The 20,350-nt window shown below is 44.0% G+C and overlaps 2 protein-coding genes across 2 annotated transcripts; one reads left to right on the forward strand and one right to left on the reverse strand.

Moving 5' to 3' along the window:
- Positions 1–72: 72 nt before the first annotated feature.
- On the reverse strand, positions 73–4,702 carry selenom (selenoprotein M). The gene is made up of 6 exons (XM_040194604.2): positions 4,568–4,702; positions 2,335–2,531; positions 1,644–1,679; positions 1,436–1,470; positions 1,238–1,316; positions 73–800 (listed from the first exon to the last, which is right to left on the reverse strand). The coding sequence occupies exons 2-6, from the start codon at positions 2,428–2,430 to the stop codon at positions 570–572; spliced, it is 477 nt and encodes a 158-aa protein (XP_040050538.1). The 5' UTR covers positions 2,431–2,531; positions 4,568–4,702; the 3' UTR covers positions 73–569.
- inpp5jb (inositol polyphosphate-5-phosphatase Jb) lies at positions 4,304–18,615 on the forward strand. Its single transcript, XM_040194601.2, has 13 exons — positions 4,304–4,851; positions 9,110–9,630; positions 10,806–10,913; positions 11,184–11,292; positions 13,017–13,133; positions 13,723–13,898; positions 14,014–14,125; positions 14,392–14,501; positions 14,641–14,836; positions 15,054–15,191; positions 15,304–15,387; positions 15,467–15,571; positions 15,728–18,615. Exons 2-13 carry the CDS (start codon positions 9,122–9,124, stop codon positions 16,037–16,039), a joined length of 2,076 nt encoding a protein of 691 aa, XP_040050535.2. The 5' UTR covers positions 4,304–4,851; positions 9,110–9,121; the 3' UTR covers positions 16,040–18,615.
- Positions 18,616–20,350: the final 1,735 nt, after the last annotated feature.

The raw sequence follows: 20,350 nt of genomic DNA on the forward strand, positions 1-20,350 counted from the left end.
ATTCATTCTCGTACACTATTCCTCCACACTTTGAAGGGCACAGACTGTTCAGATCAACGAGTACAGGCAATATTCATTTTCTGAACATTTTATTATTTTCCTGCTCTTCATTCCTCTGGTGTGCATCAGTCAAACCCACCAGAACGTGTAGCATCAGCCTCAGGCCAGTCAGACAGTTTTCAGCCTGAGGCTTCATTCAGTTTCCCAGTAGGTAGAAAGCAATCGGACACACGAGGGGAAGACAAGAAGGCAAATATTTGAAGAACATTGACACGCAATGTACCAAAAAACTAAATAAAACACTTCCAGTTGGTGTACAGAGTAAAAAAAGCACTGGAAGCAAACTGTTGGGCTATTATTGCTACTAAATTAAGATCAAACAGAACAATGTGTGCAAATTAAGACTGGATCTTTTGGAGGCCTTTTGCCAAAGCGGAGAAAGTGACCACGCTCAAATGCGAGTCTTATTTTGAAATGGCAAGTATTTCTTTCATTAAGTACATTAACCAGCTGGACGTGGATCGGCTTAGCGGTACTGTGGGAATTTCACTCCCCACCACTACGACAGGTTACAGGTCAGTGTGCGTGGCGTCTGCTCCGGGCTTTGAGGAGGCGTTGTCTGTGGCGAGAGAGGCTACGGAGGACTTGTAGGGCCGCTCGTCTTTAAACGGGCTGTCTTTGGCTGGAGAGAAGCGGAACTCCTCCGGCACCTCGTCCTCTGGCTTGGCCTTCTTGTAGAAGCCCAATTCGCCCAGCAGCCCGTTGATCTCGGAGCGACTCATGCCAGCCAGGGGGAGCCGCTGTGGAAGGAAGTCACGTCTTAAATTCAAGTTTCAGGTTAAATGCGCTTTTCGGTCACTGTGGTCGGTGACCTGAAGTGTCCCGGCACACAGGACTGAACGCTAGATGTTAGTCTGAATGTGTCTGCTGTTGAGGGTTTAGGTTGGTGTAAATTCTGCCCCCAAGTGGCCAGAAATAAAAGCTCAATGCAGCGATACATTTTAGCTTAATGTCTTAATTCCACTTCTGGATAGAGAGAAATGAAGCAGAATTTACAGATTAACAATAATTGGTGTAGAAGATCTAAACCCCCAAAGAGAATGAAAAAAATCACATACCTGACATCACAATTGTCCGTATGCTGTGATCCCATTTAAAGTGTACATATAGAGGCTTTTAAATATTTCCCGTTGCCACACAATGCAAATATAAAATATGCTGCAAAAGAAAAACTTACATCCAGCTCTTCATAATAGTGGTTCAGGAGGACAAGCTCGGGGTCGGCCCCAGGAACGTGTTTCATCACCAGGTTGTGGCTGAGGGAGGGATGGTTAAAGATTGCCGCAGAGACTTCAGAGTGCACTTTTTGCTGTGTGCAATTCATAAACCGACATACAGGAACAAGTAACAGCAGAGTACTTTAGGCAAAGGATACTAAAGAGGAATGTCCTGGACCACAAAGGCTTTGACCTGGAGACGGAAGTGGATTAGTGCTTTTCACTCAGAGATAGTTTTGGTTACGGATCTGGATTAGTTGAAACTCTAGATGCAAAATGTCTACACCATAAAACAGCGGCTGAGGCTTCAGTCGGCATCTGCTCTTTAACAGTGTGCACTTGTTGACCACATGCCAGGTAACTCACCTCTATGAGCCTGTTCAGCTGTCATCCACCACACGTCTGGAAAGAAACACAACATCAGGTACACAAAATGTTTACATGCAGCTCTCATACTACAGAGAAACTTGGATATGACCTGATTTAAGTGTTCACAATGCATCCAGATTTAAAATAGGTGATGCCTGCCTTACCCATTTGAAAAGAAAAGAAAAATCTGGGCCGCAGGTGTTGAGTTTCAGCAGGTGTGTCTAACCCAACAACGGCAACAATAGCAGCAGATTGCGCGCGGTTCTCGGGTGACGCGGGCCGGGTGGTGATGTGGTGACACCCCGGGGGACCGCGCATGCTTTCCCGCAGTGAGAGGTGTTGAGTTTTACAAACTTTTGTGCAGGAATCAGACTTCCGCATCCACACCCTCACGGTTCATTCCCAGGTCATTTACAGCAACACCCTAAATCCCTGTTATCAATTCGATCGTTATGACAAAATAATCTATATTTTGTTGTCTGAAGAGCATAAGTAACCGGGCTGCAGCCTGCAGAGCTCATCCGCACGCATGCGCAAATCACGGAAAAGTGAGGCAACGCATTTAGCAACACATTAATAACACAACCCGAGCTAACTGAAATGAATATGTCACAGCCTCACTGTAAATACAAACAGCCTCGCATGCAGCCCGGCGTCATGGAAGGTGTGTGTGGGGGGGTCACCGTACCTCCACTCTCGCTTTGGCCAGCCCGTCCAGGTTCTTCAGCTCCGCAGCGTGAGCCGAGCTGCGCTGAAGCAGCGCGGCCACCACGATCAGCCACATGGCTCCGGCGCCGGTTCCTGCGGGTGTCTGGAGGAGAGCACACGCGACTCAGAAGAGGAGCAGGGATGATGTGTGCAGCTCGTCCGTTACGTCCCGACCTCCTGCCACGTCGAGAGCCAGAGGAGGAGGGGAGGAGGGGGAGAGGAGGGAGAGAGAGAGAGGCGTGCAGGGCGCTCATTGGTTATCGGCGAGATCCCTTTTTAGATACAATCCAATACATTGCAAATGCATTCTTTGCATTAATCATTGGAAATGTAAGACATCCCAAGAAAACATACACAAGCTCATATAATGTCGAACTACTTTCCGTTATTTATTTGAAGGCGGAAGACGGCACGTGGGCTCTTTTGTATCCAGAAACCATGATTATAGCTGCGGAAGTAAATACATTACAAGAAATATTCATTATGGGGAGTTCGTCACTCGTCTTGATGACACTGACACACTGGAGAGAAACTCCTTACAAAGTGAGTGTTCTTACACGTTGGAAGAGTTACAGATGATTGATTTCATCAGTAGAAGGCTAAATGTTATGCCTAAAACATGGAGCCTGAGCTGAATGGACATAAGTTGATAATATTTGCGTGTCTCTGTGTCTTTCTCACATTGTTGACCATTTCTCATACATGATACATGATCATATCCAATTCATATACGGTTAGTTTGAACAGGAAACACCTCACTGCAGGGTATTGCATCCACGCTATGGTTATTGTAAAAGTGTTGGTTCAGTTTGTTGTCAGCTCCTTTGCAGAACGCAGCTACATCACGTGTAAGACATATATTTTTACTATCATTACATTACATGACATGTCATTTAGCTGACGCTTTTATCCAAAGCGACTTACATTGCATTTGTAACCCCTGGTTACAGGAGTGGAGGAGGAGTAGTGTGCAGGCGTAAGGGCTGCCCGGGGAGCGGTTAGTCAGACATCAACATCTGAGGATAAAAGCCTTGAACAACTGGGAAACAAGATACTGTCGTGTGTGCATGTGACCTCTTTGAACAAAGGTCATGGATTAGGTGCACGCGCAAAAGTATCAGATGTATACTTGCCATACTGGTACTTGGGCTCAGGTATCAGCCAATACCAACACCCTTGTTTATAAGCTGTTTGCTTGGTAACATTATGTCAAGTGTAAGGAAACATGAGGCTGACTTAAAGATTGCTTTCTGACATTTGCAAAACAAAATTCTAACAATAAAAAATGTCCTGCATCTACTATTTATGAAAATTGTCACTGATACCTATTTGACTCATAATCGGACTTACATGCAACATCAGTATCAGTATTGGTGCATCTCAAGGGTTATTATGTTACATATGTCCCATATTAAAAGTATTGAAATACATAGTATGACATTGGTAATGAAAGAACAAAAACAATGTCGATTTCATCAGCTGAATCAACTGAAGTGAGCCCTCATAAAGTAACCCCTGACAAGTATCTTAACAGTACAAATTCCTGCCAAGACGACCTGTTTGTGTACCTTTTGATAGTTACTTTTACCACTTAAACCATAAAACGGACACGGACGGGGGGGGGGGGGGGGCTGTCCACCAACACAAGTTCTCTCAGCAGTTTAAAGATGACGCTCAGAAGCAGGTGTTTCTAGTGAGTTAGAAGCCACTGCTCGTTATTAAGCCAAACACTTCTCCCTTCCAACCGCTAGGCGTCAGTAGAGCGTCATCATAGACTTTGACTACATAGAACGGCTTTTTGTTTTTTGAATTACCACTGTACAGTTAAAAGGCCATTTGGCATGCGCACGTCCATAGGCGGACGGCCCGTCGGTGTTTTCGGTGTTACGTAAGCCGATGTCGAGCGGAAGTCATGTTTGTGTAATTGCCATGACGTTTCCTATCTGCGTGCTTTAGCTCTGTGCGCTTCACGCGCAGTGTAATCATCACCCACCGCCTCGCTCGCTCTCTCTCTCTCTCGCTCTCTCTCTCTCTCTCTCTCTCTCTCGCTCTCTCTCTCTCTCTCTCTCTCTCTCGCTCTCTCTCTGTCGGTGCCGGATGATTTGGTTTTAATTTGAAGGGCACCGGGAAGGCGCAGCCCGGGTCTTTAAAGCCAGGAGGGACGTGGCGTGTTTATGAGATGTAGCTTCACCGGCATCGCTCTCCAAACCCACCTGTCACCTCCCTGCTTAGGACGGAAAGAAGGACGGAAGGAAGGAAGGAAGGACGGAAGGAAGGCGGGAAGGCAGGAAGGAAGGCAGGCGGCTGGCATGCCGATGGTTTCATCTTCGAGGGCGACTGGAAGGGAAAGTTCAGCCTGTTTTCGGTCAACGATTCACTCCTTCTCGTGATTCCCGTAATTTCACAACCTCCGCCGAGGCACCGCTTCATCTGTAGACACATTTTACCCGAAATCCATCAGCTGTTTCAAACCATCAACGCGCAGGAACACAAACAGGTAAAAGGTGATGACAAATCAGCTGTTTGTTGTGTTATTGTGCTGTTACTCACGAGTGGACAGAAGAAACACACACAGGGGACATTTGTTGTTCTCCATGGTATCATCTTGACATCACCTGTAAATAGACCTCTAGTTGTGTCTGCGTGAGAAGTGATAGTGGCGCTGTGTCTATTCATACACGGTACGGCATTTGTTTGCAAAGCAACACCGTGATGATTAACAATGAACCAATCATCATTCTCACATTCCCCACGCGAGAGAATCATAATCAGGCAGACGTTTGTGGTTTTCTTCCCTCATCCAATGCAAATATACACACAAATGCATGCACACACACGCACCTGTGTGTCTGAGTTAATATTTGATGGCAAAACACTGAAATACAATGACCTTCATCCCTTTTGCCAGCCAGATGAATATTGTCCTTGAAGCAGGAGTGTAATGAGGCCAGATACTGTATTTGTGTGCTGCTGTTCAGTGGAGCCAGCAGTCATTTCTGTGTCATATATATAAACATGAATATCTACCATTGGCCAAATGCCACGAGTGTGGACTTCAGTTCCAGTGTTTACATAACAGAGTATAGAAATCAAACACAACTTGGTAGTCAAAAACTCTACTTGTCGACTGTAATTGTAATCTAAGTGTTTTATGATCCACTGGATCACTTACAGTGTAGTATTCAGATGGCCGTTACATGCAACCGTGTACTGTAATGCGATTGATGCACTGCTAGAGGATTAAGCTGCAAACATAGCCATCTGTAGCCAAATTGAATTTCAAAAGGCTCTATTAGATTTGACTTCAAATTCACTGATAATAACTCACCTAACAGGTTCGCTCAGCGGAACGGAAAAGAAAGAAGCTGCAGTTCTGTATTCTTCTTTTAAATCCACTAACTGAACAGGAAGGAACATGCAGGCAATGACTTTTACTGCACATGCAGATGTTATTGCACATAGCCGTGGCCTTTTTCACGTGCCAAGCACAGTGGATTTATTTTTATCTTTCCTAATGATTTTTTTTTGTCACACTTGATTGCATAGCCAAATTCCTTCACAGACAGATTATGTTGGACTCAATGAAAATCTTTACCCCATTTACTCCACATTGTGCAATGCATGCACACACAGCAATTACTTGGTGAACCGGGTGCAGCTTGACGTGGTGATTATTTTCCTTTTAAAGAGGGCCTTTTAGGCTAAATGAAGCCAACGTGAATGTTTCCATTTGGCTGGCTTCCATAATTGTTAATTGGCACAATCTGAAATGTCTATTTACGACACAAATGTTTGCTGTGCGGACATTCAGCTCTATGTTGTCAGCACATGTCTGCAGTGTTCAAATGTAAACAGAATACTTTTGACAACCTGCAGCCTAGGCTGTGACCTAATCACAAAGATGAGGCCCCCTGGATGCAGGAGAGGGAATATAAGTGGCACTAGGACCCAGGGGAGCCTTTTACAGCTGTGGCAGCAGCTGCAGGAGTCATTTCGGCCCAGGTCACCATTAGTGTCCCTGTCACAGGGGCATATGGCCCCCGGAGGCCCCGAACACCAACACCCTGCTTGCCTGTAACAACAACATTGAACGTGCAAAGTGTAGTCAACATTTTGGTTGGAATGACGCTAGTGCAGCCGTGCAGAGCAGGGGGAGTGAAATCTAAGGGAGGATATAGATTACTCTCTTTAAATAGAAACAACGGAAATATGGCTTCCCATCACTCAACAGACTCGGTCATCCAAAACTATCTGTGTTGTTAAATAATCCCTTTAAGAAGCCTGGAAGGAGGCTGCTGTCTGTTGCATTGCATCCCTCCTGGTTCTCTGAGCTTACTCCCCCTCGGGAGGGTGCGTGTAAACACCGTGCCACATTGGTTATCAAATCATTCCACCCTCTCGTTGTGAACATGAGCGGAATAAGAAGTGATATCTGACGACATAGTTCCCGGAGAAAAAAAAATACTGGAAAGAAAGTTGCAAAATGTTTGATAGGAGAACTGCATCGTAGTTTTTAGCACGCAGTATGTCTGAATTTCCTTTTTCTAAATAAACAATTTAGTATGAATGACCCTAAAAACACATACTGGACCATCTTCCTCATACATGGTTTGAACATGTTCTGAGCCAACGGTTATCTCCCTATGTTCCCCCGAGCCACTGAATGTGATAACGTCCAGTTGTTGCGGCGTACTACAGCGCCTCGACGTTACAGCGACTGGGAGGTGTTTGGCTGAAGGAAACAATGCAGAGAATGTCGCTGGAGGAGCCCAAGTGTCCCCTCAGAGCACAGTGGGTGCAGAAGAGGAAAGGAATGAAAATACTTTAGGCCAGGAATAGCGTTGGCGCTCGTCTTGGTGTGAAAGGAAAAATATAGGATGTGAAAAATCAAATCGGTGGGATGAGCGAATCAATGGCTGTGCAAGGAAGGTGGGTGAGATGGAACAATAGCATCTGGGAGGGGATGGGGAGAGAAAAAGGATTAGAGAAACGGGACGATAAGAGAGAGAGGAGAGGAGAGGAGGGGGGGGATTAAGGCTGGAAAATTAGATAGTGCCAGAGGGAAGTGTGAGAGGATCAATGTGGAGACACTCGGTGAAGAGACACAGTGCTGTCACTGAATGGGCTGTCTCGCTCACCTCTCCCTCTCGATTCCCTCAACTCGTTTTGCACCCACCCACTCCCACGTGTGCCCCCTCCCCACTAAATGCCATACATGGACCATATGAATACATTACGCCCAGCGAGGCGCCCGGCTATTGGTGGACCGAAAGACCAGCGTGTCTCTGGGCACATGTAGAGTACCGAGGCAACCCGCCTCTCGGCATGTAAGTCATGACCTCCGTCTCTTCAAGGTCGTGTGAATAATTATGAGAGGGCTCTGTTGTTTCTCCGTCCCCAAGCGGAAAATCCTGCGTCGCCATTGGACAAAAGTACACCCTTTTTAAAAGTAGAGGACAGCGTTTGAAGCATGTAGAGCGTATAATGGCTTCCGTGATTTGACTGTGCTGCCATAATAACGAACGCGTCCTCTCGCACTCATAAAGGACTCAGACATTTTATGGTGCCTTATCGTGTGTTGCACTTTTATTACTCCGAGCTGATGGATCTGGGTCGGTCTGCCACAGTTTTTATTCAAATCAGCTATTCTCAGGATCACTCATGTCCACAAGCACAAGGACATGTCCCCTTCTACTCTACGTGGCATTTTCTGTGTTTTAGGGATTCAACATCCAAACGATTTTTATATAATTGTTGATGATATAATGTGTGGACTACAGTTTCCTTAATATATTTCTTCTTCAGACCAGAATTAAAAGACATTTTTTACACTTTAATATCATCAATTACATTTTAAAGCTTTTGAAAAACAGGAGTGCATAAATTTATATTTTGTCCCATTAACCAGCAGTCGATAAAGGCCATTTATTCTTGCCATAATTGGATGGATTGTTACTCCATTATTAATGTCCTCCTGTGCTCTCTGTGTCCGTCTGATCTCTCTGCTGCTCCCTCTTCATGCATTGTCGTTTACTCCATTCCGTTTGTTTGTTTATGCGGGTCTGAGCCATGCAGCATCCCCTCATGTTAGCGTGTGACAGGTGCTCTGAGCTGATATGAACTGACTGAGCATCTCCCTGGTTACTGGACTTGCAGGCGGCTTAGGCACGAGTAGGGACGATGATGTCCAAGCCTGCTTTTATGCAAATCTTCCAACCTAAAGCTCTAAGAGGTTAGGACAGTGGGGGAATACGTCCTTATATCCTTGTCTCTTTCTGATCCTCTCTAGTTTTTTTTTTTTTTGTATATTGTTCTTTCTGATGTCTTCCTCTGTCGGACCATGTGACTGCATGTATCTGTTTTCAAGGCCCTGCTAAGGCAGGTAATTGAAAAGTTGCTATGGTTGGAGCCGGAATGACTCACTCGGTTGCCCTGCTGGGTCAAGATGGTCTCATGACAGTCCCGCACTCATCAGCTGAATTCACTTGTCATTTGTAAAGTAGCCACATGGCTTTCTGTCCAGTGTTTGAAAGGCATATTCGGTCTGTATTGTTTAGAATACACCTTCCTGATTACATGATGTCATCATTTTATGGTCACAGCGACTTTTGCCCTGTTTCTTTGACTATTCTGATGCTAAACAAGATTGTTACCTTCAGAGTTATGTGTTTATTGATGTTCTAGATAGATGACTTAAATAGCTTAAATGATAATGTTGCAAGTTGAAACATTCCTTTTTGGTTTTTTTGCCTCAGCAATCTTAAGAAATGGACCAAGATCCTATGATCCAAAGCCAGATGCTGGAAGACGACCCAAAGGGAGCAGCAGACGCTTTAACAATGGCCGCAGCTACAGAATCGGACGCAGCGGCTCCAGACCCAGATTCCACTGTCAACCAGCCTGCAGCTTCTGCCAGGCCTCGACGGCCACAGAGAAGTGCCAGAGTGGAGGGCTCTGTGGACATCTCTGAGCCCAAAGCTGAGCCCAAAGCTGAGCCCACTCTTGTGGCAAACCAGGAGGAGTGCGACACCGATGGCCCTGCGGCAAGTCGCCCCAAACCTTCTCGCTCCGCAGCATTCAAACCCACAGGAGAGCGCTCGGGGCCGAGCGCCAAGGCTGGTCCGAAAGGGCCGGGTCACCACCCGGTTAGGGCTGCGTCGGTGCCCCACCCACCTGACAGCAGGCCCGTGGCTCCTCACCTCAACCCTCATGCACAGCGGGCCCTCTCTGTAGCCGGTACCGCGGACACGCAGGCCCAGGTGGTGGAAGACTTCAGGCAAGTGCCCTCATCAGTGTTTGTTCTAATCTGCACGTCTCAGCATGTCTTAACTTCCGCTTTCCACCCAGAACAGCTGAGAAAAAGAAAAAAAAAAGGCTTGCACACGGAATTTATTTGTGTACACTGACAGTCCACGCTGCGGGCCTACGTGATCGTAGTGAACGTGTAGATTGTGGTGACCATAACTATTTGACACTGTTCTTTGTTTCTGTCAGGAAACATTTCCTTATTAAACATGTTCTTTTTTTGTTGTTTATGTTTTAAGAATTCAGAAACCCCACGAGTCTAATTTGATCTCATCTGTACTTTAGGCTGTACTTTATCGTCCAATAATGTAACAGTTCAGGGGCGTTGTTAGGAAACCCTCAAGTACCTTATTGCTTTTATAATACGAGCAAAATTATAAATAGTAAGTAAATAGCTGCCTTTCAGCACAAATTAGCCACCGAATGTTGTATCTCATTTCAGTATTCTAAGCACCATCTCATTCATTCACATCGCTCATGACGTCCACCTTGATTGTTCGGTTGCAGAAGCTCGTGTTGCCCGAAACTGATCATTTGTGGGATTTCTGTTTTTTTTTCGTCGATCGCCACCGAGCAAAAAGCTAAAATGTCAAAATCTAACCTGCTACTTTGAGTGCGGAGTGATATGAAACGCTCGGGTCAATGTGAACAGCAACAGTACATTATTGCTCAATAATGCAACCCCCCGTGACTCACTCTCAACCAATCAGAACGCTGGAGTTCATGTACCCGTATTATAATAGATAGTAAATCATTGACATGTTTCACAGTTGCGTTGCAACATAAAAAAAAAAAAAAGCGTCAGATGATATTTAATTAATAATTTTGTAAAATAAAAGTGTTTATCAGCTACGTAGCTGTAAATCAGCTACGACACACTGGTGCTGTGTGAAGAGTCTTCTGGAAGTGGCAGTTCAATGATAACACTGTTGAGCGTACTGCTTTTTATAGAGCTTTCCCTAAAAGGCCTATATCCCATCAACTACCATTGGCCTGTAAAAAGAAAATTATCACTTATCATTATCTTTTACTTGATTTTGAAATCATTTTTGACAAACATGGTGTTAACGTGATGTTAACTTCTAGGTGTTGATCGAAGGGTTCAGCTGTCTCACTTGAGAGTTTACGACCTATTGTCTCCAACAGGCTGCACTTCATCACCTGGAACGTGGGTTCAGCCACACCACCTGATGACATCACCTCCTTGCTGGGGCTGAATGTGGGAGATGGAAACACTGACATGTACATCATTGGGTGAGTTTTGTGGCGCATCCACTGTCTTCCACGTGAAAGCTGAAGCTTCCATCTGTGCACACGTTTAACACGTCGGCACTTAACAAGACTGTCGCTAATGAGCAGTCAGGCTCCGTTCTGAACCCCCGGGACGTCTCTCTCCTGATGGCTACGGGTTCCTTTCATTTATTAACCCACCATTACACTATCAAAGCTTTCCCTTATCAGCTCCTCTTAAATCTCTGTTGGATTTTGACCCCTGTGTGTTGCTGTTTGTCGTTTTCCTTCAAGGCTGCAGGAAGTGAACTCTATGATTAACAAAAGGCTGAAAGACGTCCTCTTCACAGACCAATGGAGCGAGGTCTGCATGGAGAGACTCAGCCCCTTTGGTTATGTGCTGGTCAGTAATGGCTTTTATTATCAACACATATGCACGCGCTCAAACTGGAAGGCAACAGCTTCATACGCATTACGTTATCGCTGATGAGATCTCTGCTCCTCTGCTGCAGCCTCGGCTCATTTTGTTCCCCGAGCTGTGGATGGGTGGATCATTTAAAACAGGCATGTAATGTCAGCTCCCTTCCGTGTGCCTTGAATGCAGACCTGCTCCCCTTTTTCTGCAGCCACTGTGGAAAGGTTGCACACTAGTAAATAAACTGTCTCATGTTGAATAGAATGTAGAAAACACTTCCCAGTACGTATTCCCTGATAATATTCGGGAAGTTCAAACATTTGTTTACTTCCCCATCTAAAACGTTTCTTGTCTGGTGACGGTCTGGTGTGATGGTGCATACCAGCTGAGGTTGGTGTTCGCCCTGCTGCATCTGAAACGCTCCGTGGCTCTGTTGGCATGGTGAGCCAGAGAGTGTGAATCAACTGTCGAGCCAAAAGAGTGCTGTTTTATTTTTGGATGCCGTTGTCGTGAGTGTTGACGTCTCGCTGACAGTGAGCCTGATGCTGTCCCCCAGTTATGTCATGCACCGCTACTATAGCTTAAACCTGGTGAAAATAATTTCCACATGACCTTTTCGTGTACCTTTTCATGTGGGTCTTTATGCTGTGAACAGGTTATGGGCATTTAGTTGGAATTTTAAGTAGAGGTAGATTAGTGATTCATTGGGAATCTGTGTAGTCACAACAAGGTGGACAGAATCTAAGAGTCACCTTAAGAAGAGAAGATGTTGATGCTTGTGAGCGTCATAATTAGAGACTGGAAAAAGTAAGCTCTTGTTTTGCACTAAACTTATTCCAAACTTCTCTCTATCTCTCAAACCCACTTGTCTTTGGATTTAAATTACTTTCCTAAGTATGTTGATAAGAAATGCTTTCACCCACGATGCATTCAGGCAGAGGTGCACCCTTTCAGACTTTTCCCATAGAAACACACGTACCACACATAAAGTAAGTCCACTTCACGGGTCGGAAGATTCCATTACGCAACAAAGTAGTTCAAATAGCCGGTTAGTATACAAGCGAGTCACGTGCAGAGATGTGCGCCTCCGTTGTGGCCACAGGCCTTTCAGGCGGGGTGTGATCAAGCTTCTTCAGCCTGCAATTGGGGGTTGGGATGTGTTGACCAGTGGAGAGACGGAGAGGGAGAGATGGACATACATATCTGGGGAGGGGCTTGATATATCAAGCATGCGTCAGCTTTCTGCCCTACTTGTACAGTAAAAGAAATATGTGCACAAATGTCAAAATCTGCACATCATTATGAGGCAGTAAGAAGGAGCGCGCTTTTGAGATGCTGGGGGCTCGGAGAAAGGAAATGTCTGGCCGTCGAGTGCCTGCAGCACGTACATCGCGTTCCATCCTTAAAGTGCTACGCCGCCGCACAGCGAGGGAAGACCACAAGCTGTGGCCTCCTTAATGTGCGGCGCTTCATGTAAAGCGGAGAGAGAGCCGCACCGCTGGCTCCTGCAGGGCTTAATGCAAACACAGAGGGATAGAGAGAGGCCGGGGAGAGAAAAGGACACACAGCAAAGCCTGACTCAGCTCAGAGGATTTGTGTATTGAAATTTTGAACGTTATAAAGATTGTCAAACCGTTACCCTGAACTGTACAGCTGCTCTCTTTTCAGGATTAGGCACAGTGCCTCCTTATATTTACCTATCATGCCCTCAGGTAACCTCCCAGCGGATGCAGGGGCTGCTGCTCCTGGTCTTTGCCAAGTACTTCCATCTGCCCTTCCTCCGCGGGGTCCAGACTGAGACCACCCGAACCGGCCTCGGGGGCTACTGGGTGAGACCGCTACTGCCGCCATTCTGTCCTCAGCATTGCATCATGGACATTTCACAACAGGCTATTTGCTTTCATCCAGTCTTTATACTTGACAGTCCCAACCAGTTTTATGAAAATAAAAAGCAGGTCAAGAAAACTAGTTAAAAAAAATGGGTTGATAAATTAGTTTCAGAACTCTGATTCTGTTCACTGAAATAATGACACAGCGCTCCGTTGGGATTCAAATCCTGCCTGTTGGAACTCATTCGGGCCTCAGCCCAATCTTCACACTTTACACTGAAACGTCTTTTGTGTTTTAGTGGGTCAGAGCCGTTGGGAGAACAGCAGCAGGACACCCTCGACCTCATCCTGCCCCCCCCCCACTGTGCACTTTACTGTACAGCATTACATATTGATGATTGACTTCCTGTTTGTGGCACAGACAGCCTTACACACACACCACAGACCAATCCATCACTCTAGACAGTAATGGGATTTTTGAAAAACTAAAGAATGAGAAAATGAAACACAAAAGCTGTCTTCCCTACGGCGTTGTTTTCTCCTTCTTTAAAATGCTTTGACCACCGCCATGTACCTGCCGGTGTTACAGGGGAATAAAGGTGGTGTTAGCGCCCGCATGTCGGCGTTCGGACACACCATCTGCTTCCTCAACTGCCACCTGCCGGCTCACATGGAAAACTCTGGGCAGCGCATGGAGGACTTTGAGAGCATCCTGCAGCAGCAGCAGTTTGAGGGCCAGACGGCCACTGGTGTTCTCGACCACGAGTAAGTCAGCGCAACCTTTACACCTCGATATATCTGTGGAAAACAATCCCAGACTGGTGTTCCTCAGTAGCACGTAGGTACTTGTACTTGTTTTAAATTGACTGTTTTTTTTCAGTGTGGTCTTCTGGTTTGGGGATCTTAACTTCCGCATAGAAGACCTGGAAATGCAAGTTGTTAAAACCGCCATCGATACCAACAAATTTCCAATGCTGTGGGAAAAGGATCAGGTAAAACAGGCTCTCTAATAGAGAAGACCGTAAAATGTAACTCCTCGGCATGTGGCCTCCTGGAAATAAATGTTTTCCTTAGCTCCTTCGTATTTACAGAATCAGGTTCACTTTTGATTATTAATTTTTTTTAGGTTATCAAAACATTCTTAAATGTAGAAGTACACGCTGAAATCTTGTTTCTTGTCGAGTGGACTATGCATGGTGTATGTGAGGCCACTAGAAGGCACTAGAGAAGCATGCTAACCCCTTCTTCACTGTTGCAGCTCAATATGGCCAAAGACAGTGAGACCGTTTTGGAGGGTTTCCAAGAGGGGCCGCTGAAATTTCCTCCCACCTACAAGTTTGACGTTGGAACAGATACATATGACACAAGGTGCGACTCTAGTTTAATAACAATCCCTTTTCCTAAAGGTCTTCCTTAGCGAGAGCGTGGAAGTGACCATTGTATCCACATGATTTAAAAATTAGTTTAATCTCTCCCCATCTTTCTCTCTTAATTTCCGCTCACCAAGTGGGAAAAAACGTAAACCGGCTTGGACCGACCGGATCCTGTGGCGCCTGAGAGCCACCGCTGCTGCCGGCGCGGGGAAGCGTGGCTCCACTCTGGGGCTGACCAGTGGGACCAAAGTGACGCAACACTACTACCGAAGTCACATGGAATACACCGTCAGTGACCACAAACCAGTCTCCTCCATCTTTACCCTGCAGGTGAGACTTTGGAAAGGTGACTTGGACCTGGCATTATTTTATTTCAACACTGGTGCTTTTATAATAATGTAATCATTTGTTTTCCAAATTAAACTCAAAATGCTCTACCACTTTAAATGGGGGAACCATCGTCTATGCTTTAATTGATGCTGTGGACACATTTTGATCAGTACAGCCGTTTGATAGTACAAAAGTTTATTGTAAATGTTCTTTTTAGTTCCCGTACAAGTTAGATATGCCGCTGGTCACCATCATAGTGGAGGATGAGTGGAACAGTATCGATGATGCCGTAGCAAAATTCCGCCTGGCGCCCAACTACCCACGCAGCTCCTGGGACTGGATCGGACTGTTTAAGGTAAACATTTGTACCTCCACGAGCCAATTCAATGTTCCGAAGAATCCGCGTCAGTGAATCAACAGGAACATTATCGTAAATATCACTGTGTGTTACCAATTTGCCACCCTAGGTGGGTTTCAAGCACCATAAGGACTATGTGGGATATGTGTGGGCCAAGCAAGAGGAAGCTGACTTTACCCGACAAGACCATCAGGTAATCTGGTTGCGTATTGAATTGCCCGTGATGTCATTTTCTTTCACATTTAATAAATGTCTATATAACCGCTTCCCAGGTGACCTTTACTGAGGAGGAATTACCAAAAGGCTCAGGAGACTTCATCTTGGGTTACTATAGCAACAACATGAGCACCATTGTGGGTGTAACAGAGCCATTTCAGGTAATCATGGCACTTTGGCACTGCTTCCTTGTGTCTAAGAGGGGAATATTACATCTGTGGTAAGGTGGTGTTCCCATCTGCATCTTAGGGCTTTTCATTACTTTCACCGACCCTTCTCTCCCCTAAATCTGTATTATCTGCTTCATCCATCTCCAGATCCAGCTCCCAACTTCAGCCCTTGATGCCAGTTCTTCGGACAGCTCTGACTTCAGCTCAGACGAGGACGGCACCGTCGTCCCCACGAAGGGGGGGTCCCGCAGCCCCAGCCCCCGCAGAGCAAAGCACCGCAGCCATCGTAGCCACAGCCACAGCCGCCCTGGTAGCCCCACACAGGCCAAGATGAAAGTGCTAGACGTCGCCACGACAACAGCTGAGCGTGAGTCCACAGGACGTCCAGCAGAGGACAGCAGCGGCCAGGGCTCTGCTGCCGAGGAGAAAGAAAAAGACACAGAGGGTTCAGGGGTCTGAAGCGAAACCTCGTCCTGCTGTCGTCTCAGATCACATAGCCAATTGTTGTGTCTTTTATCGAATACATCCATTACACTGTGTGTTTTCTGTGATGAAATGATACAGTTTCTGATGCCATCCTTTTCAGGAACAGCCATCTGGTTGGTCCAGACGGCTTACTTTGCCTTGAGTTGTTCTATTGAGCTGTGCACATTGTATATTTTTTTATTTGTAGGTCTTTTCACTGGGTCCTGTGTTTCTTCTACCTTTTGTCCGTTCTCAGGTGTGGACAGTACAGGGAGCTGACACATTGCATTAGGAAATACTCAAGGATCCTACGGTCATGCAGCGTAAAAGAGCGGTTACTTAATACCATCTTCCCCCTTTTGTGACAGTGGTTTGATACTCTGCACTGTTGTAGCAGTAATGTCAGCAGACCGCATGTCGACAGTAAATGCTTTTGAGTACGATATACTTGCCACAAACATTGCTCACAAATCAATTTCATTAGTTGTGAAACATATGTAACTCTGACCATAGAGACGTAGTTAGAAAATAGTTTAAATCCAAAATATTCTACACAGGCATCCCCAGGCCAATCAACAATCACTTTTTCATAAGCTTTTGCAAATCGGCTAATGGAGATTGCCTTGCAATCTGAATTGGTGGTATGCGTCTACTATTGTTGATATTCCCTGCTTCGGAAATTTAGCATCCATACAGCAACTAGGAAAAAAAGATGCAGGAATCATTTGAAATGTTCCGCCACTGGGAATAAAGACCCTGCAGGGGACACAAAAAAAAGAAGAGCAGAAGCAAAGTGAGCGGGGCGGGTTCAGGGGCTACTGCCCATGGTCACAGCACACGTCAGCTTAGAAAATGGATTAAATGGACGTGATGGTCAGCTCGCAAAACTAGCTGATTAATTGTTCGTCACTATCTCTGCTTGGCCAACTTTAGTGGTAACAACCACAGCAATATCTGAAGCAGGATACATTTAGAGTGTATTTCTTGGACCGATATACTTTTAATGTAATTTAATGAGCCTTATCCGATAGTTAAGTTACCTTTTGCAAAAAATGTGCATGGGAAACAAGATAACACATCTTATTCTTTTTTTTACTCCATTTTCTAGTATCAAGTTAAAATAAAATGTATTTTGTGTATTATTATTTCGACAAAAACTCAAGTAAAACGGATAATCAATCTGGATATCTCTGACAAATGTGAGCAGAGCTCTACTATGTAGGGCTACTGTGGGGCTTTGCATTGTATGAAACAAAGCTCCACTCTAGTGAAATATCACCATGACAATGCTTTATTTCAACTACATTCAATGGTCCTATCGCTTTATTTCCAATGGTCCTATCTAATGCTTTATTTTATTGTGTGAACTTTTTTTTTTTAGGTTTCTTGTTTAATTATTTATTCTTCGCTCTGACCCATCTTGTCCTTGTGGTTAGCCGATCATAACAATAGTCGTCATGTTGCATCGTTTCGTTGCACCATTTGAGACCCGTTGTACTTTTGGGGGTGTTAGCGTAGGACAGTGTGTACTGTTGTAGCTGTAAGTGTGTATGTCTGTATTCAGTTTTTGTGTGGATGTTTTTTCATGGACGTGTATGTGTATGTGTGTGTGTGAGTGTGGGTTTGTTTAGGAGTGTGTGTGACTGTGTTTGCATGTTTGCTGCTGGACATACTGTACATTCCGGTACTGTAGTTTTTGTGCCGTAAAGTGCTGTTTTTGACTCCTATTTGTTATAATAGTGGAAGTGAAAATTGTTAGAAAAACTTGTTATAACATGTAAATGTTAGTGTTAAGTGAAGACATGCAGGACAGTTATGCTTGCAACAATCTGAAATAGTTTAACATATTTCTTAGTACATTCTTGTATTGTCTAGTCTTTGAAATGAAAATCCTAATGGACCTTTGTTTAGAGTAATATGTTTAAAAACAAGATTAAGATTGTACTACTTTGTCTTACTTTAGGTAGTTTAGGTAAGTATGGTCAGTTCTGCTGCCACGACCAGTAACTATCTATTGTGAAATGTAAATGAAGAAAAAGTCTCAGAATGTTATTGTTTTGTAATTATATGGCTAAAATAGAAGAAATATATACACGTAAAGAGTAAATATTAAGTATGGTAGAAAATTCTATATAGGAGACAATCTATGCTGCAAAGATGATTTTACCTAAATTCTGTATTTATTTTCCTATTTCATTATTAAATGAGCCTGAATTCTGCTGGCCAGTGAGGGAACATTATCTCAAAGGGTTTTACAGAATATTGATGATTATTTTCTTCTCCTGTAAGGACCTAGAGAAAATTCTCCATTTTAGCCAAATAAAATGTTGCTTTAATTGTCTGAAATGAGGATTGTTTAGTCCACAGATATTTGTATAGTTGTGAATGAAATCTAGTAAAAAATATAGCAAGCCTGTGAAATATTGTTGACTCATAAGAAAAGTTTATCTCTGTGAAAACATCTGATCAATTCGATGAGAAGGCTTTTTTAGGGGCTGCGTTGCTTTGTTCTCAAACCCCGAAACTAGTGAAACACTCTCCAAAGAACCCAAAATATACTCTCCTTCAAACTGTGCTTCCTGTGTGCTTCCTGAGTGTTTCTTGAGTTATTGTCACGGCTGAAACAATTTATATTACAGTTTAATTTATTGTTCCTTATTTCTTATTTAACAGAATAACTGAAGAGTTTAGTATTTCTTTTTTCCTGGCTGAAATTTGAGAATGAGAGTGCTGAAGTAACAGTGACTGAGCTCAACATGTGGGTGTACAAAGTGAAAAAGGGTGATGGTCCATGTTAATGGAATGCCCTGAGAGAATGCAATCTGCGCTGCTAAGACTTTTGCATGAAGACATGCAAGTAGTTTGTCCATGATTACTACACCTACAACTTTGCATATGCATTGTATTTAATTATGGAACATAATTTAACTTCATTCCATTTTCACCAGTGTTGGGATGGCCCTTCAGTCTATTATTAACCTGCTTTTGACAGCCATTTGAATCTCTGGGATTTATTGTTGGATGCAATGAATGTTGATTGATATTTAGACTTTCAATATAAATGTGAACAACCGGCACACCACACATCCTGCAAAAGGCAACAGCAGGTGTATCTTGCATCATGCTTTTGACCTCTGAAAAGAAAGAGTCCGCCCTGCAAATTCATGGTGACAAATGACTTTACCGCTCTGATGCAACAGTGGTCAGTGATTGAGTTGCTCTTTTGAGTGACAATACGTACCGTTATACCATAATTAAATGATGAGAAAGGTACATGCAGACAACACTAATGGCCATGTATTGTAATAAGTGTAAACTTTTTTTTCTGGGTTTCATTTTTCCATCAAGGTTGAATTTCTGCTTATACATTTTTACTGTAGAACAGTATTTTTATGCTGAAGGCAACCTTTAATATTTGACCATTTATAACCTGTGGTTCATATAAGCCACTGTGTATGTTTTGAATACCCTTCATCAGGTTGGATATTGATGCCACATTTTTCTTTATCTAACATTATAGACCAGTCATTGTTTGCGATAAGCCTAGGTCTATCTGTCACGATGACTTAGAAAGATTGAGCAGCTTGAACAGAGAAAACATCAGGTCACTCTGCTTGATCACGCAACATTATGCTTGATGGAGCAACACTGGGATTGTGTGATGATTCATAGGTGAGGGATATTCACAATGACAAGCAGAAGATGCACATTACTTTTTCTCGGTGAAGCAGCGATCTGAATTGAAAACTTTCCAAATCTTTGCTGAAGTGAAAAAAACACTCAAACTAGAACTAGAACTTGAACTAGAAATACTCATATTCTCAAATAAATAAAATGGTCCCGCTTTGGAGCCATGGTCAAACCGTTCTTTTAGCAACAATAATTAAACCCATCTGCTGCCTGCAAAGGTACAACTTGTTCACAATCACAGCTTTTGATTGTATAAAAAACTGCCTGAAGGGTAGAGGCGGAGATGGAAGCTTTTTGAGTAAAGTATAATTAAGTTATTTAGAAAAATAATAAACACAATCTCTGCTCGCTGTTCACTGTACAATCTCACTTTGTTGCAATCATCTCCAGGTGTTCTGCTTGTTTGTCCAGGGGCACATGTTCTCATGTACAATCAAATTAAGTTATCAGATTATATACTAGTGTGGGTTTATAGTAAACTCTAATAATGGTTTGCTGGGAATATATATCGTTTTTATTACACATCGTGGAAATCTGCTTAATGTACATTTACAAAACAAACACAAAGTATAAGGATGTTATATTGAATGTTGCATAAATAATAACGGTCAGCAA

This window comes from Gasterosteus aculeatus, chromosome 13 (genome assembly GCF_964276395.1).
Source record: "Gasterosteus aculeatus chromosome 13, fGasAcu3.hap1.1, whole genome shotgun sequence".
Classification (NCBI taxonomy): Eukaryota; Metazoa; Chordata; class Actinopteri; order Perciformes; family Gasterosteidae; genus Gasterosteus; species Gasterosteus aculeatus.